The sequence below is a fragment of the Poecilia reticulata genome, chromosome 22 (assembly GCF_904066995.2).
Source record: "Poecilia reticulata chromosome 22, P_reticulata-male-v2, whole genome shotgun sequence".
NCBI classification, from domain to species: Eukaryota; Metazoa; Chordata; class Actinopteri; order Cyprinodontiformes; family Poeciliidae; genus Poecilia; species Poecilia reticulata.
The window spans coordinates 11,402,306-11,419,273 of NC_088851.1; the positions used below are offsets into that span (position 1 = coordinate 11,402,306).

At 40.6% G+C, this 16,968-nt stretch overlaps 1 protein-coding gene across 2 annotated transcripts; it reads right to left on the reverse strand.

The window, feature by feature from the left end:
- Positions 1-140: 140 nt before the first annotated feature.
- On the reverse strand, positions 141-13,780 carry fut9a (fucosyltransferase 9a). Of its 2 annotated transcripts, none has more exons than XM_081603405.1 (5): positions 13,674-13,780; positions 13,416-13,527; positions 9,070-9,318; positions 4,973-5,145; positions 141-4,775 (listed from the first exon to the last, which is right to left on the reverse strand). In XM_081603405.1, exons 4-5 carry the CDS (start codon positions 4,983-4,985, stop codon positions 3,691-3,693), a joined length of 1,098 nt encoding a protein of 365 aa, XP_081459531.1. In that variant the 5' UTR covers positions 4,986-5,145; positions 9,070-9,318; positions 13,416-13,527; positions 13,674-13,780; the 3' UTR covers positions 141-3,690. The 2 variants fall into 2 exon arrangements, with proteins under 2 accessions (XP_081459531.1, XP_081459530.1); XM_081603404.1 differs by having other exon boundaries at positions 4,973-5,149.
- Positions 13,781-16,968: the final 3,188 nt, after the last annotated feature.

Genomic DNA, 16,968 nt, shown 5'->3' on the forward strand with positions numbered 1-16,968 from the left:
TCTCAATTTTCTGGCACTTAGCAAATAAAATAATTTTGCTGATCCTGACTGGTTTAAAATAATTAATGTCATTTTGTGTGTCTTATTTTACAGTGTGTGTAAATTTGGCTCTAATATAACATTAGGTCACGCCATTCAGGTTTATTCATTTACCCTTACCTTTATTCTCTCCATTTTACTAGTAGACATCTACAGTTAGAACACATTTGGCAAAATACAATGATTTGGCAAAAAACTTGTTCTGACTCACTGAATGTCTCAGTAAACTGGCAGATTTTTTTTTCAGTAGAAACCACACTTAAGAGATTTAATCCCATTCATAGTACAACATGTTTTTTATATCTCTGTACCTGTAAATTAACCAGATAATTCCTGATTTACCTTCCGATCCCAAACAGACAATCTACAGCTCATTGTATCTGAAAAGAAGAAAGGATGAATGAGACAAACGACATTCACAACGGAAACCCCATTTGTGCAAAATTACCGACCACACTGGACAACAAAGCTTCATGTTCATAAAGGAGAAAGAACTGCACATTATAAAACCGTAAACAAAAGCTTCTGTTGGACAGGCTTTGCTTATAAACTCAAAAAGCTCCACTTAAGACAACCCATAAGCACAGTGAGTTACACAACTTCACATAAATAAAAGTGCTATATCTGTGCTGCGTATTTTGGCACACCTTTCTGTCCGAGGTGATGCCAGCAGGATTTCCACCTGATCCAAAAACATTTAAATGAAAAAAAAAAACACACACACACACGCTCCCATTCCCTGGCACTACAAGCATCGTCTCTGATCTGTGTTTTTACTTTAAGAGTTTCCGACTGTTTACCTCAGCGTATAGCCTCTTAATTCCTCAAAACGTCGCCCGCAAGGATACAGTAGAATTTCATTCAGCTTCATATCACTGTTATAAAGACATCTGAACTGTAAAAATATTTACATCTTATGCTGTTCTTTCGCTAATGGAGTTGGATTGATAATCTCATGTCACAGCCCCGTTTTATCAGGTTGAACCCTTCAGTTTATGTCACGTATGCACTTGTTTCAATAGTGATCCTAGTAGCCAGAGTGTAGTGTAAAACTGAGCTCATGATACTTTACACGCTGGTTCCAGTGATAATGAAGAAGTATTTCAATTCACACCAAAATATATATTTCAGGCTTTGACCCAAAAGAAAGCTGCCAGTTCAACTTGCATAAAATGTTCACATGGTTTTTGCTCAGAACTAAAACTTAAATGAAAAAAAGAAAACACAATGTGCAAACATTAATGACGGGTGGCGATGGAATCTGATTTACATTTCTAAAAATAATACAATTCTATTCCTGTGACAATGTGACAACGTGATCTTAATTGTTTTGTAGTGCTACATGCAACAGAGGGAAAAAGAGCACCGCAAAACCCGCTTTCAACCACCGACTCTCCGATGAGTCAGAAAAAAAATATGGACGATCTATTAAATATTTTTAATTCAGAATAAAATGGTTGTGGAAAAACTTCTGTTCAGTTTTGCTTTTGTTGAAAAGTCAGTATTTAGCCTTATCTTGTCTTCTGCACCTGCTGCATGAGATAACAGAGCAGGTGCATCATAATCCACAATAGGCATCATTTTAACAGATGACCCATCAGGGCCCTCTAAGTACTCTCAAAGAGCCTAATAAATTATTGAAATAAAAATAAATGGACACTTTGTGAAGAACGTCTGATCATCAGAAATAAAATCCTGCATTCATAAGTGGGTTTTTTTTGCAATTTAAATATTGTTAACAGTAAGAGCAACTTAGGGTAAGGGTCAAAATTGCCAGGTTTGTTTCAGAAGTCGTTTGGCTCTGTTGCTAGGTAGATAAAAGGACCTCAACAGCTCCATGATTGGTCGAACCCTCGAGAAAATCCTGAGGACTATTCCAATGCTAGTCACCTGTGAGCAGTAACAAATAGTAAAATCAACCAATCATGTAATTATTTCAAGTTGGTGGGGTTTGTAAAAAACAAATACATTTAAAAAAGTAACACCTGCTCAGTGTATACGGACCTTTAATTGGCACTGAGACTTTATGCTCTTCAGTATCGAGTCGTTGGAGGCTCCTTTAGAACGGATTGACTGTCAGCTGCTGTAAACTGAGATGTTGGCTACAACAAGCTGAATGTTGCAGCCGATCATTTTAGAGTGTCCTTCTTAACACCAATTTTAAATTTGAAAGTTAGTTTATATCGCAAAAAAAGTTCTGTACCTGAACTGAATTTGTTTTAGAGAATTTAGGCTTTTCATAACTTGACATGCTGCTGGACTATGAATTAGTCTTGACTTTTGGCGTTACACATCATTTGGTTTTGAGGAGGTCAAGGCGGGTTAAAGACTGTCTTTTGTTTTTACAAAAGTTTAGTCACGTCATTTCAAAGGCTTTGCATTTCCCGGAGTTATACTGCATTTGGCCTAGTTGTTACCAAAAGCAGCCTGATTTATATCAGCTGTAAAAAAACTGGCTGACAGGCTAACAAAGACGTTCATAATCACAGGGATAACCTGATGGGACATCATTTTCTTTAAAAATAGACAAAACAAACACAAACGTTGGTTCATGTTTTTGTGACACCATCGGTTCTGTGATTAATTTGGCGATGCCATTAAGAAGGCTTTTGCACAGCTGTCTCAGAGTTTGTCATATTTAGTTTGGAAAGTAGTCAGTATGCTTGGAGATCCTGATAAATGTTGACATTAGATCAATGGTGTTTTTTCAGAGGAGTCACATTCGTGTGATCGGGTTGTTGTAACCAGTTTAATTGGGATGAAATGATTCCTGAGTGTAGTGGTTTGCTTAATGTTCAAAGGATTTACAGCAAAATTTTGTTCATTTCCTTCTGTAACCTTGTAGAAATGTATCTTGTCTTTGCCTTTGAGTATCTGGATTTAAACATAAGAGGAAATAGTCAGAGCGCCACGGAAACCGAGGAAGAAAGGAAAAAGAAAAGGAAGAGGGGGAGAGGGACTCAAAATATGAAGGAAGTACAAAAGAAATGGAAGAATGAAGGGTAAAAGGAAAGAAAGAGGACTAAGAATACAAGAAATAAAAAAAGATTTAAGTAAACATAGAGGTGTTAAAGGATAGATTGAAACAAGAAGTTAAACAGAAAAAAAGAAGGTAAAAAGAGAAGAAGATAAGATAGTCTCCATATTTCTTACTTATTTTCATCGTTCATGTCAAGACTTGGATAATGCTGAAAACTCTGGTTGTTCACGCTAACCTTCTAAATAAAATCCAATTCATATAATTTTTTTTCTGGGTACCAGCTACAGAAACCAAGCTCTTAATGACATGCCCCCTGCGAGTAATTACTACTACGATCATTGATCATTCTTCACAAAATGTAAAGAGAAGCATCTTTTAGGTTTGCAGTGCAAATGTAAACGCCAAAGAATGTTTAAAAACGGCTACAGATTTCCAAAATGATGTACGACAGTGTTAAACTACCTTCACATTTGACTTCAGTGCTCTGCATAGGTGACATCTTTACAATCACAAACGAGATGGTGTTTCAAAAAGGCCCGAATTAAATATTACATCTAAATTTTCAACTTAATGTTTGTCTCACCAAGTTATTGTTTTTTTTGTTTTTTTCTGTGTGCTATGTCCCACCTTGTAGAGAGGTGATGAGTGCTGCATAGTCCATCTAAGCACCATCAGCCCCAGTACCACTTGTTAAGGTTATTGAATGCCCTGTATTCTTTGTGTTGTCTCAGGTAAGCACAAGCCTGGCATGTGTGCTCTGCCCAGAAATGGGCTCTGTTTACTTTAAAGTGCCGTCTCCATTTGAAGTACCCAAGGTACAGTTCTTCGTTCTTGTCCAGAAGAAGCAGGTAGTCAGCCAGCTCTTTGGGTGAGCTGAAATCATCCACGTGGATAAAAGCGTCTCCTTGAACAAAGTTCTCGTAGTTTTCTCTGGTCGTGCCAAGAACCACCGGCACTGTGCCCACAGAGAGGGGGATGTAGAGTTTTTCAGTGATGTAGTCCTTGTGGATTGAGTTCTCAAAGGACAAATAAAACTTACAACTAGCCATAGTAGGGATGTAATCTTTGTCAGCGATGTACTCCCCAAATGCATGTCCATATGCATGAACTTCAATGTGTTTGTACAACTCGTTGTAATATTTCACTCGTACATGTTCAGGATTCCAGTTGCTGACGATCCAGCAGACCAGTTTGTTTTTGCTTGGTGGTACAAAGTCCTCCACAGTATCTGCTGCTACAATAGACCCATAAGGCACTTGGATGTCAGAATCCTGACGGTAATTGAGAGTCAGATTGAACAAATTATTAATCCCAGGAAGCTGGGCTGAATGCGATGGCGACTCCAAGTTCATCCAGATCCATTTCTGGAATGGGGGACGCTGGGACGTCGGCAAGTTGGACAGGTCCCCGGCAATATCTCTGTGGTGGATGACGACCCCGTCCGATTTGTTGTAGAAGTTTTTGTCTGCTGTGATGAAGCAGCCCTCGATGTTGAAGGCAGAGCTGCAGATGTTCATTTCATAGGTTTGTCCAAAGGGCCACAGCCAAACGAGAACTGTAGTCATGTTTTTGTCACTCTTTGCAAAGACATGCTTGACATGATTTGAGGAATCAGATGATTCTAATGGACCATTTAACCAGCTGGTGGATGGCTTAAAATACATCAAGAAGGCAGTCACAAAACATCCGAGGATAAAAATACTGAACAGAAGCGGTCGAAGGATTTTGTGAAAAGTTCCAGATGGCTTGCTCTGTCCTGAGAAGAGCACAGAAATAAAAGAGAGAAAAAGAAAACACAATCAAAAGGTTTCAATTTCAAGATTTGCATTCATTCATTTCACTCTCGATTGAACGAAAGCTGTCTTGAAAATGTATCCTGCACAGCACAACACATTAGATACTATGGAGTAACTCTGAACAGTGATGCTTCTTCAATCACTTTGCTTCACAGACCTGTTGGCAGCATGCTGAGATCCACACAATGCCCTTTATGAATCTGTGCTCTTTCAATAAATCTGATGGTCCGCAGTGAGAGGTGCTTCTCTGGTCTTTAGAAGAATAAAGCAGGTCCTTGATGACCTAAAGAGGTTTGACTGGTCGTGACTCAGCAGGTCTACCTAGGGATACTTTCTTCACAAGGACATTGAAAAAAGATAAAGAGAAAGTACAGATTAAAAAAAATTTAAGAGGGAAAAGAATTCTATAGATTTTGTGTAACCAACATGCAAAGACACAGTTACGATCAAAGGTTCACATACGTCATGGAAGTAATTTAAATTCTCACATTTAATGAATGTGTTTGAGTTATTGTGATTTTATAACATAAAACATTAGAGACAAAAAAAGAGAAAAAAAACAGGATTAAGTAGTCAAGTTCAAATTTCAGAACAAAATATTAAATACAAGTACAAATATGCTAATATTTAGAATATTTAGATAATATTTGCAGAAAAAGTTTGGACTACAAGGCAAAACAATGACAATGTTTGGAGGAAACAACGAGGTTGTGTCATGATGTGGGTTTGAGGTGGTGAGGAAAGACGCAGGCTGAACCCAGGTTGTAGTGAAAATGATGAGATTTAATGAAGGAAGCTCAAAACAGTCCAGGATGACAGGCATCACGGCAGAGAGGTTAGCATACAGCTAATTACCAACTGATGCAGCAGTAGCAACTGATGACACTGAAGACTGAATAGGAGAGCTAAGCTTAAGCAGGACTATCCAGTTCAACTGGCCAGCACACAACAGACATTTGACGAGGACTCGACAAGAGACAAAGGACACAGGTGGACTTAAATACACAGGGAGGGTAATTAGGGAACAAGACACACCTGGGAAGCAATCAAGGGGGGGGAAGGGACAGGACACCACAGAGACTCAGGGAAACAAAACCTAGAAAATAAACACACAAAAAACTCAAATCCTCACAGGTTGTGAACTTTAAATCATGCCGAGGGGCTGCTTCGCTGCTGTCCTCATGTATTGCCGTCTGTATTGGTGTTGCATTATACACAGGGTTAGAAATAAAACTGGATTGGACACAATTATGATTATGATCTGATCAAACAAAGGATGTGTAAATATTAACCTGTCCTGCTATATTTTTGATTGCATCTTTGGACGTGTACTTTCATTTAGCGAAGTTATTGGCGCTCACCTTGGCCTGCCACTGTGTTTAGTGTAAATGCTCAAAGACCTTTGTGTGCATAGCCCTTTCATTCAACCGTGCATGACAGCAGTGTGAAGGTTAATAAAACAACCTTTCCATTAAAGCTGCGGTAAGTAAACCCCTCCCAGTTCCTCTCCTTCCCCACAGCAAGGAAAGTAATGTGTCATGAATATGCAGGCTAGTAAACATGGCCACCAATAATGGTGGATAAACAGTTTCCCTGCCATTAATAGTAGCAGCAACCAATCAGTACTGGAAATGATGTGAAAGAGAGGTGTGTGCAGTGCATACATGGGCATGATTGACACTGCTAAGACACTCTTCCTGGCTCTTTTTTGTGTTATGGCAGTACCACAGGTAGAAGGCAGGAGGAGCTTGGATTTTGTCACAGATTATCCGTTCCATATTTTATACTGTCAGGACATCGTGACAGTACAATATGCAACATATTTGTTGCATAGGCATACAAAGCTGAAGCTTCTCATGTAGGAGTTTGATAAACATACAGATAAGCATGTAAAAAATGACAAACTATGTTGTAGAGCTAAGCTAAACCTTTAAAATATATGGATTGCTTGTTGGAACCAAAACGTTTGACCAGCTGAAGTGATTATTTTAATCCAAGTGTTGTTGTTCAGCTCCTGTTAGATTTGGAACAGAAATCACTTTAAGCCGTCATGGGCTCAGGTCTCGCAAACTGGAACATTGTTGTGCCGACTGACTGCTATAAGTGGTAAATGGTTTTCGGGATCCTTTCAGGATTCGAAATGTATGTTGTTTATGATGATACAAAGATGAAGACACTATCCATCTGCTGTGACTACGTATTAGTACGCGACAATGTATTTGACCAGTTCAGCCTCTTATGTTTTGAAATATGTTGCCATGACAAATGCAGAACCATTTCATTTCATCAGAGTAAATAGTCACTGAATAAAAATGACAGCTTTGCTTCAGATCCATCATTCATAAAATTTGCCTCTGGATTTGCTGAGGTTTTAATCTCATGGATTGCTACTGTGTGGGACAGTAACCTGCTTTTAGATGTGATACAAAAGACTAAAACAGCCTCACATGTTTATTGTGTAACATCCAATGACAGTAACAGAGAAAATCAAGTGATTGTTGTTTTGCATGTCATATTTGCTTAGCACCTTGACCAGTTGGTCTTATTTTAGTTTCCTTCAGCGTGTTTTTATTGCATACGGTTCTGTTAGTGATGCTCACTATCATTTTGGTCCCAAACAATCATTTTGGAAACCTTGTCAAAAACTTCAACTTTAGCTTTATGAAATCAAATCACTTGGTCTGATGTTTTCTTCTCCTTTCAAGACATTTTTGTCACATAAAGAACCTCAACCAGCATTTGTTGTAAATTTCTGCAGTGTCTACAATCAGCTTTGTGGTTGTAAATTTAAAAATGTTGAACGCTAGAAAATGAGCTTGATCCAAATAATCACCCCAACTACAACATGATCATTGGTTTACAGCGTCGACTTCCTGTTTAGATTGGAAATATGCAACTCAGTCAATTAACGCTGAAACATATGCCTGAGTATTCCACGTTAGAGTTCAAGATCATGACAGCACTGCTTCTCTAATAAATGCTATAAGAAAACGAAGAAAATAGAAAAGGATGGTGTGTGAGAACAGCATTTGTTTTGTGTTGTTGTTCATCTCCTGCTTGATTTAGACCGTTATTTCTGACTGTCAGCAGAAAATCTTCACGAGCAATATCTCAGCAGAGTAAACAGCAGAGTTACTCTGTTTGCACCCGTTACTAGTTTTAGACTTGAAACTAAGATGAATTTTGCTCCTCAAATAAAACTCTTCCTTCCGAGAAGATATCTTTGACATTTATTAAAAACACCTAAAACACAGAGAGACTTTTAAAATACCTCTACCAGCCAAAAAGGATTTAAGACAGATTGTTGAACAAAGTAAACAAGGGTAAAACTACCACCAATGTTCAACAGATCACCTCCTGAATCTTGAAATATCATCAAATTTTACATTGATAATCATAGTAGCGTGCATTTTTCTGCTCTCTTCGATCCATTTCATTACGATTGGGAATCTCATTCCAACCCTATCACTTTTAAACCTGGGGCAATCTGTACCGCATGCCACTAGATTGCAACATCACTTCATAAGTTTGCAGCATCACTTCGTCCCATCAGGTTGTTCATTGTTGAAAACTTTGTGACGCAAAACAATCACAACAATAAGCAGAGATCTAATGTCTGTAGGAGAGGACAAAATAAAAAGAACATTTACAGAAATGTAGGATTAAAACATTTGATGTTGTTGTGAGGGATTAAAAATCCAATAGAGTTGATGAAGGTGATAAGGAAACATCATTGTTTTTTTGGTAGACCATGTGAACTTTTTGTTCTGGTCTATCCAACAAAGAACAATGGAAAAGGAAAGCAGACACTGGGCTTTCCTTTTCCATCGGTGGATTTCTCAGTGATTATAGGGTGTTCATAAAGTATTCTATTGTCGACACATTTTGTTTCCCTTTTGGTATCCACTCACAATATTTTTCTCATTGTAAAATGATATGAGACTTACATTCGATGCCAATTTGACTTAACTGCAGTGAAATCCAATCTTAATCTCCAATGAAATGTTATGGTCTAACTTTACTCTAGCTTAGATAGGGCTAAGGTTTGTGATACACTAACTTAGAAAAGATTTCTTGTGTAAAATGAAGTAAACCACATTACTTGCATTTGCACAGCCATTAACTATGCAAATGCCGGAGAAGACAAGACCAGCCCATCCCCTCTGGCAAAGTTCAGAAATGGGAAATCATCTATTGCGTGGTCTGGCTGTGTTTTATCGAAGAGTACAGAAGAAGACTGTGTTGCTGCCTCACCTTCTCTCTCATGTTCGTCGTCAGAAGAGGGAGATGAAACCACGCTGCCTCTCAGAGCGTCGTGTGAGTTGATAATAATTTTCCGGCTCCTGGAAAGTTTCGTCTGTTGGAGACTGCGTCGAGGACGATGCTCGGTCTGTCTGAATCTATTCAGGAACATCGTCATCATCGTCCACACCCGATACTACAGGGAAAGAGAGGCAGCACTACCTGCAGGGAACCACCCTTCAGCAGATGCTTGTCCAACACCTTGAAACAGAGGATACATGTTAGATATAAAGAGATGCCGTTTCTCGAGGGATGATTTTGCTTTTCTTTTTTTAGACACAAAACATCGTCATCGAGGAAGTGCTTGACCTTTGCATACTTGTTCCATTTTTTTATTCACTTTCTTGATCTCACACAAACAAAATTCTAAATATAATAAAGACTTTCCTTTCTCAAATACATTATTTCAGTAGAAAACAATGACACATTTTACCACATAACCAAAATTTTTATAGGGCTTTCACTGGTATTCAGTTCTAGGAAGTTCATTTTGAGAATATTTACACAGATTTTTTCTTTCTAGAACTTGAACATCTGGATTTGTTTCTGATTATTTGTCGCTGATGCAACATGTTCATGAAGGCTAACAAGTTGCTCTTTCTTATCATTATGGGTCTTTGAAATTAGCTCTCTGTCAGTGTGCAGTGCGAACATTTTACCAGGAAAGGAAAACTTATCCAAAGAGGTATTAATGCATCTTATATCAATACATTTGATCATTTCAAAGTTAAAGACCTTTACCTTTATTCTGGTGAAAGAGAAATTCCTTTACAGGCAGTAATTATTAGTCGTAAAAGGTAAAGAAAACTTATGTAAGGATCAGTTTTGTTGTATCATGTTTCACAAACATTAGGACTAAATTTTTTCTACAATTCTTTTAAACTGCAAAAACTTGATTTACTGCGGCAGAAATGACTTTTAAATACAATAAAGTAAATCAAATTGTGAAAAGTAGAAGCTCAGCTTCAAGCCATGAGCCAAAGTCTGTGAAAAAAGATGCGTTTATGGATTCTGACCTAATGCTAACAGTCACACAAATGTAATTACAGGACTTAAACTCAGCTTGTCAGTGCAACAAAACAGCAAGAGAGAAAAGAATAAGCATTAATTTTCAAGGAAGTGACATTACAATGTATTCACAGGTCATACATTCTGTTTTCTCTGCACACGTAGAACGCTGATGCCAGAATTCTTAATAACACTACGGTCCAGATGCATTATCTCAGTGTGTAGTTGCAAGATTTGCATTTCAGTTCACATCCCTGGGAGCATCCAGTTCTGCTCCTGCACTATCTGTACACATGCACAATCACCTCTTGAGAAAAACGAACAAAGCAGTTTAACAGGACCAGCACTGATAACTTTTCCAGTTCCTCTGCACTCGGGGACACTGTTGTGACGAAGATAAAAACGTGAAAGAAGATTTCCTCGCACCGAAATGCCAGAAATTGCAAATGCTGTGGTCCTTTGCAAACACAAGAATGCATCAAAAACGAATAGTTCTTACATACTTTGTGCGTCCTCACTGCTGCAAGCCACTGTAGCACATTTCAGCAACGAGGCAATTCAAAGTGCTTCACGTCATAAGAACATCATACAGTCACCAATTGTGAAACCAGGAACAAACTTTACATTTTCACTATCAGAATAATCAGCACACATCAAATATGTTGGCTGATGTTCCAGTGCTTATGGGTCCATTCCCTTTGTAGAACGGAGCTCCACAACTTCCTTCCTGATGTCTCATACCTAATCTTAAAAAAAAATCTCTTCCTCATTACTCTATTGAATGGCTGAGTGTGTACCTCAGCCTTTCTTGAAACAGCTCATCAACAAAAATGAATATGTCTTTGTTTTCATCGTTTCCCTTTCTAAGGACAACTTTCTTGACCAGTTAAAGACACACAGTTTCTTTGCTATAAAAAGCCCCTGTTTTTCTTTTTTTAGGTCATTATCCTGTCCAATGTAGTGCTTGTCCTACTTTTCCAGGTTTACTGTATCGGTCTTGTTATGAACAGTGCATATATATTAGTTCCATTACAGACGTTTTAAGTTGGGATTCTGCATTAATTCTCACCCTTCTTTACTCTTTCTTTGAATGCAGGAACTCTTTATTCAACCCACACATAAAATATACACAGATATCTTTATAACTCAAATTCTGGGTAGTTGCAGCTAAGCAGTGTGTGAAAAATTGTGACCCAGTTTTTGAGTCAGAATGAAAATTAGAGAAGACTAGAAAGAGCACTGTCGACCAAAGCAGACTTCTTCACTGAACCTCTGCCGCAGGATGAAATAAAACATGTTCAAATGTTAGAATGATTCTGCATATTATTGTTTTTGTCACTGGATTGTGTTATTGACTTAATTTAGCAAAAATACGACACTGTTAGCATTTACACTACAGAGATAATCACAAACTGCTGGGAGACTTGAGTTTAAAGGGATCTTTAATTTTACCGGCATGTTTCTTCTGACTGGATGTAATATTGCATTTAGTAGTGGCCCAACCAGAATCCTGACTTGAATTTGATGCATAATCTCTGGAGGGAACTAAAGATTAGGGTGACGGCAAGGAGGACTTCCGACCTGTCAGCAGCTTTTCACAGCCATGAATCTGCTGCCTGGAAGTTTTCTGCCTCCTGTCGTGTGCAGCTTAGAGCTTTGGGGAATTAAACATTGTCTTTAGAACTGAGGTTTGTCATGGTTGTTGGGACTTAGATGAGATTCTTCAGGTAGCCTGGTGCATTGGCATGCGATCAGCCAGATCTTGCATTGAATCCTCATTTTTAACAGCAGCCAGTAGGGAGAGTGGAGGATTAATGCGATGTGGTCATATTTGCATCTCATAACAAGGATCCTGGTAGCAGAGTTCTGAATGTGCTGGAGTCTATGGATGCTAAAGGACAGGAATCATACAGAGGAGTGAGTTCCAATAGTCCAGCCTATTGGAGGAAACAGACCAGCTTCTCTGCATCTTTCAGGGAGGAGAGCAGGGGCTGAGTTCGGAAATAGACTTTAAGGCGAAAGAACACAGTCTTACAAAGTTCTTGAATGTGTTGCTGAAATGATAATTTGGGGTCAAATTTGACTCTTAGAGTGGAAGAGAGAGAGAAATAGCGACGATCTGGTTCAAAAAGGAAATGCGACTGATAGAGGAGGATTTGAGTCGCAGTGGAGTGCCGAGAGTAGTTTGAGAAAGTTATTGGTCATCCAGCCGGAGTATTTAGCCGACATGAGGACGACATACTGCTTTGAAACAAAATAGTAAATATTAATAAAATATATGTTTACAATAAGCACTTAGGTTCTCTGCAGTTTTTGATTAGGAAAATGTATCCTAATATTATTAGCATTGTATTTGAGGCATTATGTATATAATTGTGATCCTGGGTGGATTCAAAATAAGCCAAATATGCACCTAAGTTTTGCTTGCAAGAATCCGTGAAGACATATGATGCATTTTAAAAAAAAAAGAACAGTTCGAATGCCTAATTTACTGTAATGCCATTTTGGAAATTAACTTTGGGTGCAGGGTGCTTGATGTAAACACTGATTTAAGAACTCCGTGTAGAGATGTGCATGCCTGCACCATGGACTGCTGAGGAGTCTTTTTCACATTCAACTGATCCCTTTGGCTTCCCTCCAACTGCCCCGGTGTTATGACTACAGGGCTGCTTCAAATTCGACATATACCCTCAATAATAATAATTTTAAAAAAGAAATATGTTCACTAAAACTGAGACGCACTCATGTGCGTCAAAACACAGGCCAGGTCTTGTTGTCCGATTTACGAGCATCCGCACAGGACGTCTGAGCCTGACTCTGCACTCCATCCGTGAGGACAATGAATCTCCAGCTACCGAGCAGTGAAGGTCATTTTAAAACGTGATGCTTTCGAGACACTCTTTAAAATGGTTGACTGTGTAAAGTTGACGAACAGCGGAAAATCACCGGGATTGTGCTACCCACCGACTGACACGGCACCGCTAATTGAGTCCCAAACGCCAGAATAAAAGCCCGAGTGATGCTGAAATGAGGCTGAAAATGTCTGGAGCTGCAAAACACGGCCAAGAAAACAGAAGTCCCATTCATTAGGAGGGTGGAAGCGCACGATCTAAATTGTCTGGTGAATGAAATATTTTCTTTAAAATGGAGGAGTTAAATGAGACGCGAATCTCTGTCATCCCCCCCTCCCGCCCCCAGCCCTGCAGAAATCACTACTAATTAGCCGAATAATTGGATACCAGAAGCAAATAAATAAAAATAACCAGATGATGTTTTTAGGGGCTACTCACCATCTCGACATGCGTGAGTCAAAACAGAGCCTTCCTCTGATTTCTCCCGGAGATCCTTCTCCGTCTCAGGTTCAAAGACACCTTGCACCACGCAGAGAAGCTGCGGATGCGCCTGGAATTTAAAAAAAATATAAAAAAATAAATAAAATCAGGCAATCCGCTGTGGTATTTGCAGCAGCAGGTTGGGGTGAACCCGCATTCGTCGTCTTGATCTCGAGAAAAGGGGGGGGGGGAAAAAAAAAAGGAGAAAGACGCTACCTATGAAGCGGCGACGCACGCTGCCCGCATCATTCCCTCTGCAGCGCACCGACCGGGAGATGGTGGCTGCAAATTAATTAAATAAATAACGATTAAATAAAAAAATGGGAGGGAGGAAAGGGGGGGCGGCACAGAAGGTGGGGGCGGCTTCCTCGATTTGCTGCACATTAAATTCGCGGCTCGGTGTGAGAGGACGCCATATATGCTCAGGGATGTGACGCGATGTGGAATAATTCCCTGCTGGCTGGCCCATGCGCTACCTTGTTCTGTTTACAGTCAGTGCTGCTGGAGGATGTGGAGATGCTGCTGCGGTGCAGTTTAGAAAAAATAGATTCTGTTCAATAGAGACTGCGCATTCTGTAAACAGGCATGTTTCTTTTTTTTCTTCACATTTTGACAGGTTACAATCCTGACCTTATGTATGTCTCAGTGGGATGTCAGTTTTACATACCAACACATGTAGTGCAAACGACACACAATTCTCCGTTTTGATTAAAATCTGAACTGTATGGTATGTGTTTTTTTAATACATCAGCCCAATATCTTATTTTAAATGAAATGTACTTGCTTTCGAAAGCTGCAAAGACTAAACATTCTAAACAGCACTGCACAGTACTATGCAAAAAAGTTTTCATGCAATTTAAATGTTTTCACATTTTGTCATGGGAAAACCACTGAATATAATAGATGTTATTTTACCAGGTTAAAGTGTAGCATAATGTTAAGAAGCAACAAATTAAATGTTTTTTAAAAAAATAGTTATGACTGTTTTTATGATGTAAAGCACTTTGAACTGCCTTGCTACTGAAATGTGCCATATAAACAACCTGGATTGATTGTTATGCCTTTTTTATGCAGTTCTTATGGCCACAATAAATGGGGGTTTTCATCCCCCATTTACGTAGATGACACAAACCACCGTGAAACTAAATTATCTGTATTGTCATGTTTGTTTCCAGTTTTCGAACCCACATGCACGAACACAGTCAGGAGACACGTATTTCAAAACAACAATGAGGTTTATTGAACAGGAGAAAAGGGAAAGGAATAAAACACGGAGCAGGAGTGGGAATGGGTTCACCAGATCAGCCACTGTTAATGAGAGAATATAATCAGAGGTCGGATAATTCAGGGGAAACAGCGTTGTAAATGTGGAGGCTTACTTGGAGCAGCGGTAAGTTGTTCTTAGGAGCACAGCGGAATACAAAGGGCGGCGTAGTTAAGGGGGAACCGTTGGAGGGCGGACAGGTAAGCTGGCTGTGTGGAGTGCGGGCTGGTAGCTAACAGTGGTCCAGGAGGCGTGAAGCTTGGTGAGCTCCGGGCACAAACAGGTATGTACTGCTGCGTCATGAAGGAAACCGCAAGAGACAAACGGACCAGGGCTGCACTTGTGGCGCAGTTGGTAGAGCTGTTGCCTTGTAGCAATAATCTGGGTTCAATTCCAGGCCCCGGTCTTTCTGCATGGAGTTTGCATGTTCTCCCTGTGCATTCGTGGGTTTTCTCCGGGTACTCCGGTTTCCTCACACAGTCCAATTACATGACTGTCAGGTTAATTGGGCTCTCCAAATTGCCCCTAGGTGTGAGTGTGTGCATGGTCATTTGTCCTGTGTGTCTGTGTTGCTCTGCGACAGACTGGCGACCTGTCCAGAGTGTAACCTGCCTCTTGCCCGGTACGTTAGCTGGAGATAGGCACCAGCACCACTCCCGAACCCAGTAAGGGACAACGGTGTAAAGAAAATTAATGGATGGACAAACGGACCAGGAAGGAAGTGCTCGAGGAAAGCATCCAATTGGTAAAACCAATGGCATTGTGAGGAACCACACAGGGATTAGGAGGAGACAAAACAAACTTCTTCCACGAAGAGCTCCGGAGGACTTCAGGCAAACCTGACAAGAGGAAAACACACAAAAGCTCACTCAAGGGGAAACTCTCAGAGGGCCTCCCTCTGGAACGATTGTTACCAAGGTAAACAAACACTCAGGCAAGGGAGTCTCAGCTCACCGCTCCTTAAATATCCACAGCATCAGCCAGATAATGGCCACAGGTGTGTCTCCAAGTTCAACCACGCACTTCTGCAAGGGCTTTGTTCTCAGGCGCCATCTGGTGGACGAATAGGGAAGCAGCAGACTTCCAAATAAAAAAGAAAAATAAACCAAAACAAAACCGATGCCCCTCCCCGGCCGAGAAGAGGTGGATGGCTGAGAGGCAGTGTATTCACTAATCAGGGAGGGGTCGAGGATAAAAGAATGGAGTGTTCCTCCGGGCCGTATCCCTCACAATTGACGAGGTACTGAAACCCACGACCTCGTCGCCAGGTGACCATGAATACTTAGGCAAACGAAGACGTACAGCGGTCAGACTGATAACCGACAAGATCTCAAAGGGGCTGATAAATCTGGGTGACAGCTTCCTGGACATGGACTTAAGAGGGATATTTCTGGTGGACAGACTAACTTTTTGACCCACCATATAGACCGGGGCAGGGGTCCTTTTGCGGTCAGCCAGGCGTTTGTTTTGTGCGGCCGTGTTATTAAGTCCTGTGATAGTGTCCCTCCAGATCTTATTGCAACGGCGTATGTGATGCTGAACAGAGGTCACCGAAATTCTTTCCTTGTCCGCGGACAACAACGGTGGCTGATACCCCAGGGAGACCTCAAACGGAGACAACCCAGTGGCGGCAGAGATGTGGTTGTTATGGGCATACTCAACCCACGGGAAATACTGGGCCCATTCTTCAGGATTGGAGGAGGAGATACAGCGGAGGGTGGCTTCCATCTCTTGATTCATCCTCTGTTTGCCCATTAGTCTGGGGGTGATAACCAGAGGAAAGAACAGCCTTGGCACCCAAGGCGGAACAGAACTGCTTCCAAACCTGTGATATGAACTGAGGACCTTGGTCCGACAGGATCTCCTGGGGCATGCCGTGCAGCTTGAAGACAAGTTTTATTAACAGCAATGCGGGCTGAGTGGAAGTGGTGAGCTTACAGAGGGGAACGAGGTGACAGGACTTGGAAAAGCGGTCAATGATGGTGAGAATGGTGGTCATACCTTTAGATGGTGGTAATCCGGTAACAAAGTCGATTGCGATGTGTGACCAGGGTCTCTTGGGTACGGGAAGGGGCTGTAATAGGCCTGTGGTTGGCTGGTGAGAAGACTTATTCCTCGAACAGACAGAACAGGCGAGGACGAACTCCTCAACATTCTTATGAACGGAATCCCACCAAAACCTTCTGTTGATTAACCCAATAGTGCGGCTTACCCCTGGGTGTCCGGAAAACTTGGATGAGTGTATCC